This window comes from Schistocerca piceifrons, chromosome X, assembly GCF_021461385.2.
Source record: "Schistocerca piceifrons isolate TAMUIC-IGC-003096 chromosome X, iqSchPice1.1, whole genome shotgun sequence".
Lineage (NCBI taxonomy): Eukaryota > Metazoa > Arthropoda > Insecta > Orthoptera > Acrididae > Schistocerca > Schistocerca piceifrons.
Genome location: NC_060149.1, coordinates 77329363 through 77340316, shown reverse-complemented (window position 1 = coordinate 77340316; position 10954 = coordinate 77329363). Strand labels below are relative to the sequence as shown.

The 10954-nt window shown below is 42.8% G+C and overlaps 1 protein-coding gene across 1 annotated transcript in view; it reads right to left on the bottom strand.

Moving 5' to 3' along the window:
- Positions 1-4397: 4397 nt before the first annotated feature.
- Positions 4398-10954, bottom strand: part of LOC124723119 (transmembrane ascorbate-dependent reductase CYB561) — a 50668-nt gene continuing 44111 nt past the window's right edge. The window contains exon 5 of the mRNA XM_047248302.1: positions 4398-4808. Coding sequence (XP_047104258.1) covers positions 4649-4808 — 160 coding nt within the window. The 3' untranslated portion in view covers positions 4398-4648. The remainder of the gene's footprint in view (positions 4809-10954) is intronic.

Genomic DNA, 10954 nt, shown 5'->3' with positions numbered 1-10954 from the left:
ATCCCTACCATAGGTGACACGTTTGACCGGGTGTCAACAGGACACTCAAGTGTGATGGTAACAATAACACTGGCAGCAGCGCATCGGCTTCAGAATGTACAGTCTGATTGATAACTTCATAACCTGTTTTGATCTTTGGTGGAAGCACCATTCTACCAAAAATGGGAAAAGAGTGTGTGGGCACTAAGGAGGCATCTACCTTTCTCATCACCTGATGGATTGCAATGAGACCTTGATCAGAGATGTACTCTTTGATTTCTGCCTCAGTCAGATGATTGAGCAGCCTAGTGTAAGTGACACCACATGCAGAATTCAGCATTTGATGGGCCTCGACACCAACAGGATAGCTGTGGAGGAGCAAAATTGCAAGCAGTTGTTGTGCTTTAGAATCGAAAGGGGCCTCCAAAAGCAAAGTGCTATTGCATAAATGAGAGCACGATTTCACAGGGCCACCAGTAGCATCAACACCTTTCTGAATAATAAACATATTTACCGTAGCAAAGGAGTGACAGTTGTCAGTATGTGAAACAACGAGGAACCATGGAGCAGCTGTGAGGGTCTGAATCGTTAGCCTCATTCCATTTATGTCTCATACCCATTGACTGTGAAGAAGATGATTGGCTCATTGCAAAGAAATCCCCAAAAATTGCCCGTGTCTCCAATGGCATGTTCATGCTCCTCCCAACTGGGGGCCCCTTCAGAAGGGGGCCCACCCATCTTGGTGATTGTCCTCACCTCAGGTCACACCTCCCTAACACCGGAGAGAGGTACCAATCAGCAATTTGGGAAGGTAGCAGCTCAGGTAATCACCCCTTCCTGCGCCTGGTATGTACCACAGGGTATCTGCAAACCCTAACTGTCAATCCAGGGCTGGGAATTACGCATTAGCCAGTCACCTGTTATGCGTCAGACACATGGGCTGGACTTCAGGATTGCACAGGGAGGAAGACGAAAAAGAGGAACCTCAAATGCAGAAGTGGACGAAGGATAGCAGAAGGGAACGAAGAAGAAGAAAAAGGAACAAAAAGAAGTTAAGAGACTTCTCCGCTATTGACTACTGAAAAATGCAGAACATTTCCTAAAAAAAAATCCCAGACATGGCCCCCCACAGCAGGGGAGAAAGAACAGCAAGAGCATAGAAATTCAGGATGCAAAGGAAAAGATTCTGCAAGGGCTGGGATTCCGTGGTAACCAAGCACGAACTCTTTAGAGTCTGGAGCCCCCAAGGGGCTGAGGGGTGGGTTTTTTTTTGTGGGGTTTAAGGGTGCTCAACTACTGAGGTCATTAGCGCCCAGTCACTGTTGTTAGAGCACATGGAATCTAGTAAAACTTAAGGGGAGGAGGGGGACACTAGAAAGACCTGACAAAGATGCAGATAAAATAAGTAAAAAGGTTAGATGTCTTTGGACAAGCCAGTCAAAGTTATAAAACACAGAACATGAGCAGCTGCTCGAGCGCCATCAGCTAAAATATCCGGTAAAGTAGATGGCAGGGACAGGACAACACGAGATTGACTAAAGCGGGGACACGACAATAAAACATGGCGCACTGTTAATGCCTGACCACAAGGGCACTGCGGGGCTGGGTCACCAGAGAGCAGGTAGCGGTGGCTAAACCGGCAATGCCCAATCCGCAACCTGGTCAGAAGGACCTCCTCTCGCCGAGATGGTCGGGAGGAGTTTGTCCAAGCAGTTGGGAGCGGTTTTGCTGCCCGGAGCTTGTTTCCTTGGAGGGATGACCAAGCATCCCACCACAACGACAAGCCTCTTACAAACATCCCCACAAACGTCAGATGACGAGACACAATGGGAGGCTGGCCGAGGCAGGAGGACTGCAGCCTTGGCTGCAGCATCCGCAGCCTCATTCCCAGGCACTCTTACATGTCCGGGAACCCACAGAAAGCTGACAGGAGAACCATTATCAGCAAAAGAATGGAGGGACTGCTGTATCCGTTGAATCAAGGGATGGACCAGATAGGGAGCTCCAAGGCTCTGAAGAGCACTGAGTGAATCAGAGCGGAGTACATACGATGAATGGCGGTGGCGGCGGGCATACTGAACGGCCTGATGGAGAGCAAAAAGCTCTGCCGTAAAGCTCGAACATTGGTCGAGGAGCCGGTATTTAAAGGTGGCGGCCCCGATGACAAAGGCACAGCCAACCTGAGGGGTGGGGGTGCATTGGGTGTGGGGGGGGGGGGGGGAGAGAGGGGGGGGGGGGAGATTTGATCACAAAGTGATTTTCGATCACAAAGTAGGAAATCATGATGCACCAACCCCATGGTAATCTAAGGAAACAGTGAGAAGAACCTTCACACATCTTTGAACTCACCAAACTTTTTTTCAGCCTTTGCTCTTCAGGCAGTTTCCATTAGGATGTTTGAGCATCTATTATAACCTTTAGAAGTTTTGGATCATTATAGACTTAATTCAGCAGTTCTTGAGCACTGTCTACGCGACATTTTTGGTCAAAATTCAATACCTACAGAGCAAACTTTAATGTTACATGTTTCATGCCCAAAATGGTAAAAAAAATTGCTTTGCATATGCCAAAGAATATGCCTACACAGCAGCAATCTGTCCGATGGCAATTAGTTGATTTTCTGGTAAAATTTTTTTTATTTCTTTCTCACTGTTTCTGGTGATTTATGTGCTAGGGCATTCAGGGCAGTGATCTTCCTTAATGTCTTCTCAGTAATCTTTGAAACGTTTATACCACTTGTAAACTTTGTCTTAATCATAGCACAGGTGCCAAAAGCCAAAGTCAAGATTTTGAATGTGGTGCTGCAGTTCATTTCATTTTTCAAGTACAATTTAATGCAATCTTCTTTGAAGGTAAAAATTTGCCTAGCACTGAAATAAATATAACCTTTTTGGTTGTCAACAATAAACTAAATATTTCAGACGGCTGAAAATGCAAACATATATTGGGCACCATGTCACTAACTTTTTTTAAAAAGTTATGTACAAAGCACAAAAAATTAAAAATTCCATTACTTTTTCATCATACCCCATGTATCTGCTTTATTGGTAACCAAAACATCTTTAACATCTTTACTACATACCGATTTTATATCCTCAACCTTGTGCTGTTGGCCAGACACTTCCTTCATGACTCACCATATGGTTTTAATCTTATCCTGATAATTGGCTTTCCTATTTGCATACAGCATGTTTTTTGCCTGCCTAATGAAATTTTAAAGCACCTTGTACTAGTTTTTGTTATGACCTATTGCAGCTCAGTTGTTACTACCCCTAAAATTTTGATATAATTCCCACTTTGTTCTAAATCATAGCCTTGTCCCCATTAGTCAGCCACCCACATTGCCTGTTAGTGCCAGCACCTTATCTTAAACATGTTAATGGATGGCAATTTTCAAAGAGCATGACAAATGTGTTGAGGAAAGCATTATATTTCTTCTCTAAAGATATGTGCACTACGAATTTCTAAGTTATTTGTTGCCAGTAGATTAATATTTTTAAATATGTTTTTAATTCTATGTTGTGTTCCTACAAATGTGCACGCACACATGCTTTCTATGAAATGAACCAAGAACTTTCTAGCTTGAACAGACTTAAAGGATTTACAGGTAATTTTATCTAATGTGTAACAGTTGGAAAACGTTGCTATCAGAGCACAGGAGGGGGTTGACATGCACCTTTTTTTTTTTAAAGAGACTTTTTTTTTTTTTTTTTTTTTTTTTACAGAATCCAGCTGCCCCTGCACAACATTCAATGACTTATTCAGTGCAGTGCTTTGATACATCAACAGATTCAAATGAAATGCCACTTTTCATGTGTATGGCCACTCCCCACTCTGCAAAGAACACCCTGAAAAATAGCCAGCTAATCTGTACCCAGTTATAGGAAGTATCTGAATTGTCCTACTGCTTAAGTGGTGCTCTAGTATACCAACAATGTCAAAGTCAACATCAACAAACAGTTCACTGTCTCTAATACCTCATTTTTGTTCCTTTGTTAGAGACATTTACCTCAGCAAAAATATTTATCAGCTGCATTCAGTCTAAAAAAAAGTGCTGCTATAACACTGCAAGAATTTTTACGAGAGAGAGAGAGAGAGAGAGAGAGAGAGAGAGAGAGAGCATATGTCAATACACATGTGCATTTTAACATAACAGTTTCATTGGAATTTGCCAACAGTAGTGAATAATGTACCTCTCTTAATAATATGCAGCCTCACCAGATCTGCAACGACTCCTTTTAGGCAATGGTTGATTGGGTCTTCTGCAGTCCTGTTTCAAGCATGATCTAAATTTGAATTAATTCTGCAATTGGAACTGTAGTTTCACACATGGTGTATTATCAAGCCAGTTATTTTAGCAATATTGCATTTTTAAAACTACTGTATTCTGAGCACTACATGTCCAACAAAAACTTCTCTACAGCATTTTATCTCTGTTTTATTTCTGCTTTAATGTTTATACAGAACTAAACAGGACAAACATCTGTATTATACTTTCATACTATTTGTTATACAATAGTCAAAAAGTACACAAATAAAAATGAGGTAAAGACATATAAAAAGTAATAACTTAAGTACATGGAATGCAACAGCAAGCACTGTACATTTAAAATTACATAACAGAAAATATCACAAGGTTTAGGCCAACCACGAAAATGTTTACTGCAGATTATTCATAACCTCCACCAAGAAGTATTTCATCTTCAGGTCGTGGCTGGCGTTTGTATTTTGACTCTGTCAAAATAAACATTACCAGGCATGCAAACACCACAACAGCAACACCGATGAAGTTAATTAATAATGTTTCAGATGTCAAGTCACTGTATTTCCTGGAATGAAAAATGAGGTAATTAGAGTACTTTTGTTATTTCAAGACTAATGAATTGAAAAAAATTCAAGCAGTAATAGTTATAATTTTATTACTTGCAGATATGAAATACTCAGGATACTCAAGACTACATCACAATTTATTGGCTCAAAACTACTAACACTTTGGAGGGAGAATATTAAGTACATGGTAATCTTACATTCAGGTATCTCAGTGCATGGAAACTGAAAAATAAACAACAATCCTGTCTCAAGTTAGGAGACAAAAGCAGATCAACTAAGTTCACTGGAACAAATGAGAGATACCCTTCACCTGTATCAAACAGGCCACCTTGTATAGTAAAATATGTATCTTACTTCCATGAAACTATACTTAGTAACTGAAGGAGAAAGTTCGATACTTTCTAAATGAGTGGGCTGGTATGCAGGAGCAAGCAGTGAAGTATCAACTAGGTTGAAATTCGTTCTACAGTGCAGTGTAACGTAAAGAAGTGTTGGTGCCTTTACTTTGGATGTATACACACAACTCAGGGATCTGAATGCACTGGACATATGTTCCATATTGTTAAGAAATACCTCTACCTTTCGAGTTAGTATTTATTCGTGTGACTGGTTGTCTTGTCCTCTTATTTTTACCTCCAACAGTCATTTTGCTCTTGTGGATATGCACAGAAATTTGCCTCCTTAGGATGCCATTAAAATCTCTGATAAACTTCTCTGCCTGTAGAAGCACAATTTCTGAAGTGTGTCACTGCATTTAACATAATTATACAACTATGCCATAATACTACCTATAACTGAGTTGTGCTAATTCTTTTCACATTTGCAGACCATAGTCTTTTCAGGGTAGGAAACTATGAACTTAGAATCACTGAGGGTATTGAAAGTGAGGTCACTGAACTGAAAACACAAATGTTCAAAACTAAATGGAAAAATGAAGATGATGTAAACCAGTGAAACCAGATATGTTACTATAATTAATATAAACGAGACTCTGCATTTTAATTGTGGTCCAAATTCACAACATGCTCAAAGAAAACATTTTATTATAAACTGAGATAACAGAAGTTTTGCATTAATATTTATTAAAGGTAAATAACAGACTGAAAAAGGATTTCAGTTAGAAGAAGTAACAAATACGCAAATGTCTAGTTAATGCATGCAATTACGATCACTTATACAGCACACACAACTGTTTTTAATATCATTTCAATTTGTTGTGACAATTCTAAAGCTACTTAGCAATATATATTAGTTGGTATCCAACATGTGTCATGTATCTTAAGGGAAATGATTACAATGACTTGCCAGAAAATTTGACATTACAGTCTGTTTTGTTAAGCCCCAATTAAGATTTAGTATCATGCATCTGGTATATTGAACCTTATCCTCTTAAAAATAATGTCACATCCTATGCCCACACTAAGAATGCAAATTCAAATGCAGGATTCTATTAAATTTTGAATTTCTTGAGGACATGATGCAAATCTTGATAACTGCTTCAAAACTGTACATGATAATTTGTTCCATTTTCTGGGAAAAAAAAGAACCTTCAAGTACTGTATTTAATGATTTGTGTGTAACTAGTCCATGCCAAAATTGCAACTTCGATAAGGGAAGTTAATTCACACAGCACGTTTCAGCCTGCCTTCCCATTACTAAGCATGGTTGCAGAATACAGCACAAACTGCTGAAAAAAATGTTTTGCACTTTCACGATCTGCAGTTGGCTTTTTATCATTATTCTTTTGACGCCACACAATTACTATGTATGGATACCTGAGTAGTTGGGGTAAAAGTAAACCAGCACTCACTGTAGTTTAAACATATTGGGGCATGGACTGCAAACTGCTTCCTAATTCACACATTCTGCAGAAGGATGCTTTGCATTAGTCACATTTTTTATGAAGTTAACCTGCCTCACAGGTCAATAGGCAAATGGCAAAAATCTCTGCACTGCCTCGTATGCCTTATCTTCACGACCTCCGATACTCTAACCAGCATGAGATAATGAGAAATGTAGTTGCCAAAATTCATCTTCCGGCACGCTCTGAAGATTGAAGTCTGACACTTTTCGCTGGACCCTGTTTGGTGTAGTGATGGCGACATTTCAAGCACTGTCTGGTTAAGACTGTTGCAAGTGCTAACTGTGCATTTCATTTGTGAGTCATTCATGGTTCTTGTTTTTCAAGCACAATTTCTAAAACTGCACGAGTTAGCGACAGCTTTCCTGGACCCATTGCACACAGAGGCTTTGAAGGGTGCTGAGAGAGTGAGCAGAGGACAATTGAAAAGCCTGCGTAGTCGGATGTACTCTATGCGAGAATCGAAAGCAAACTCCAGGAGGTAACAGACAAAATGGACACAGACAAAATGGACACACCCAATACAGGAGATCAAAGGAGTCATCAAAGAAGGAAGAATAGGTTGGGTGGCCACACATGGCAGACAAATGGCACGCAAACCTCCTGCGGAGACAGTCACTGCAGTAGGACAGTGGTAGTTCAGCAGCTTCTGCATACATATGCTCAACCACACTAGTGTAGAAGGTGTCAGTGACCAAATGGATGCCACAATGGTGGATAGTATAGGGACAGCGTAAGAGGGACATATGTGCAGATGCATAAACAAAGCACCCATAGCGTAGTTTTGAACAGACAAGGGACTGGTACAAACTGAGGAGGGTGACGCAATCTGCACCCCAGGAAGCATCATTGACAACACACAAGATGTTGAGGGAATGCGTACATGGGATGACCAAGGAAGTTTCCTATCAAGCATGAGCCCCACGAATTTCGTAGTTTCAATGAATGAAAGAAAGAAAGAACAACAGGCCCAAGATGTAAAGATGGTGGGAGAAACCACATGTGCCGCCAGAAATTAACACATGGGGTTTCGACAGTGGAAAAAACTACAGCCATCGACAATGCTTCACGAGTAAACACAATCGACACATTGCTGAAGGTGCCGCTCAATGAGATATCTGGATAACTGCAATAGATGGCAAAATTGTTAACAAAAAGGGAGCCGGAGATGTCTGGTGAGACACAGGCCACTATAGAGTTAATGGTGATAGCGAAGTGTACGATGCTCAGGCCAGAACCCTAAGGCACAACATTTTCCTCGATAAAGGTGTTCGACAAGGCAGAACCCACATGGGCCCTGAAAACTCTGTCTTTTAAAAATTCCTCAAGGAAACGAGGCAAATGGCCACAGAAGCCCCACGTGTAGACAGTATGGAGGATACCAGTCCTCCAGTGGGTGTCCTAGGCTTTCTCCAAATAAAAGAACACTGCCACAGTCTGGGATTTCCACAAAAGACCATTCATAACCTGGGTTGACAAAGGGACGAGATATTGAACAGCAGAACAGTGCGCTCTCATTCTATACTCTGCAGTGGTTAGTAAATTGCGAGACTCAGGCCACAATACCAGCCAGGCATGAATCCACCTTCCAAACATAGCTGGTGAGAGAGATGGGGCAGTAGCTGGAAGGAAGGTTTTTGTCCTTACTGGATACGACAGTGACTTCATGCCAGCATCTCAGATATGGGCCCTCTTCCCAGATGCAATTGTATGTATGAAGGATAAAGTGCTTGCCTGCAAGAGAAAGGTGCTGCAACATGTGAATGTTAACAGCATCTGGCCCTGGGGCTGAGGACCAGGATGAAGTGAGAGCATGATCTAGCTCCCTCACAGTAAAGGCAGCATTGTAGCACTCTCAATTCTGAGAAGAGGAGGGTATTGCCTGAGCCGCCTCTGCTCATTCCCAATGGTGGAAGGCAGGGTGATGTTGGGAAGAGCTCCAAATTTCCGCAAGATGGGAGCCCGAGGTGTTGAGATAGCAATAGGGTCCACAATGACATCGTCTGCTACTGTCAGACTGGAAATTGGGGAATGCATCTTGGTCCAAGAGAGCCATCAGAGGTTAGCCCACATGATGGGGGTGCGGGGGGGGGGGGGGGGGGGGGTGTTTTGGAATAGTTAAAAGAACTAGTGAATGAAATCTAGCCAGCTTTTTTGCTATCACTAAGGATACGACGACACTGTGCACCCATCTGTTTATAATGAATGCTGTTTGCTGTCATGGAATGGCTTAAAATTGCGGAGAGCATGTCTTCATGTGCAGATTGCATCACAGCAAGCTTTAGTCCACCAAGGGACTGGGCTATGGCTTTAAGAGGAAGTGCAAGGAATGGAATGTTCTGCAGTGGTAAGGGTAACATTTGTAAGATATTCCATCTCTTCATCACAGCTGGGGAAATCTTGGACATCCAAGGTCGCCAGGGAGGAGTACACCCACCAGTTGGCCTTAGTAAGCTGTCAGTTGGATGTGCACGCAGGTGGGGTACAAGTCAGCAAACAGATAGCACACGGGAAATGGTTGCTCGAGTATGTGTCAGAGACCAGACCACTCGAGACGATGGGCAAGCTGGGCAGTGCAGAAGGTTAGGTCCAAATGGGAATAGGTGTGCAAGGAGTCAAAGGAATGTGGGTGCTCTTATGTTAAGGCAGAAGACGTTAAGTTGATTAAGAAGGTCAGCCAAGAGAGCACCTCTTCGACAGGTTGTGTAGTAACTCCTACGGGAATGGTGCACATTACAGTCACCAAGCGGCAGAAATGGGTGAGGTAGCTGCCCATTAAGCTGGAGGAAGTTTGCCTGGTGACATCGAATGATGGAGAGATATAAAGGGTACAAAAGGGGAAGGTCCAGTGAGAAAGGAAAGGCGGACTGCAACAGCTTTAAGATGGGTAGTCAGGGAGATGGGTTGACTATGAACATTACCCTTTATGAGCAGCATGACTCCCCCACGAGACCGAATGCTGACCTCAGGGTGGAGGAGGAGGGGGGGGGGGGGGGGGGGGGGGGAGGGGGGGAGAATGTCAAAACGGACCGGGAAGAAATGCAGAAGCTTCAAGTGGTTGTGAGGATACAATTTTATTTCCTAAAAGCAGAGTACAAGTGGATGCTGTGATTCTAAAAGCAACTGTAAATCCTCTGTTGGATCAAAGGCCATGAATGTTCCATTGTAGGAGAGTCACAATGAGAAAAATGGAGGAGTGTCAGATCAGAGGCTGTTGAGACGGATCCTACTCCTTGAGGTCCACAGAAGCACCAGCTGTCTTGTGCTGTCTGTCTCACTAAGTCCATTGTAGAAAAATGGTTGGTAGTGCACACCAGCAACATAGAAGTTGGCTGGGCAAAGGTATCCCGTGGCGATACCGTCAGAAAGGATCTTTGAGTCAGCGATGGAGAAGACCATTTGCCTTTGTTGGACTACTTTGATCCTTTCGGGTAAGCAGAGGAAGACTCAGGTGTTGGCTGGTTGGCTGGAGGAACGTAGGAAGTCTTCACGGGACTACTGCTCCTGTCCTTTCTGGCATGCTGTTTGTGTAGCAGATGACCTCACCCCTTGTGACGAGAGTTTGACAGACTTTTTTGCACAGCAGGACGAGGGAACTGTGATGCTACCATGACACTGGACGATTTCACATCCTTTCACATCCTCTGAGCTGATTTTAAGGTCAGCTTTGCGTGGCCATGTCCTTCATAGAGTGAGATGTAACAAGAACAGTACTGTAAGTGCCAGATGGTAGAATGCAGGGTTTGCGACTAGCCAATAACTTGCAAGTGACCGGGTAAGAAATTTTTTTCCTTTACCCAGATCTCTTTGACAGCCCATTCATTGAGATGCATGAGAAAATCTTTAGAGGTAGCGGCATGGTCAGCACTGCAGTTGATACATCGGGTAGGAGGAGGTGGACAATCTAACTCTTGCGCATCCCTACCACAGGTTACAGATTTGGCCCGGTGTCAACTAGACATTCAAGTATGGCTGAAATGACTACAGTGGTAGCAGCACATCGGGTTCAGAATGTACGGGTGGACTGTGACAACTTCATAGCCTGCTTTGATCTTTGACAGAAGCACCACTCAAACTTCCTGGCAGATTAAAACTGTGTGCCGGACCGAGACTCCAACGTGGAACCTTTGCCTTTCGTGGGCAAGTGCCCTATCAAAACGCACTTTGCTGCAGAGTGAAATCTCATTCTGGAAACATCTCCCAAGCTGTGGCTAAGCCATGTCTCCACAATATCCTTTCTTCCTGGAGTGCTAGTTCTGCAAGGTTTGCAGAAGAACATCTGCG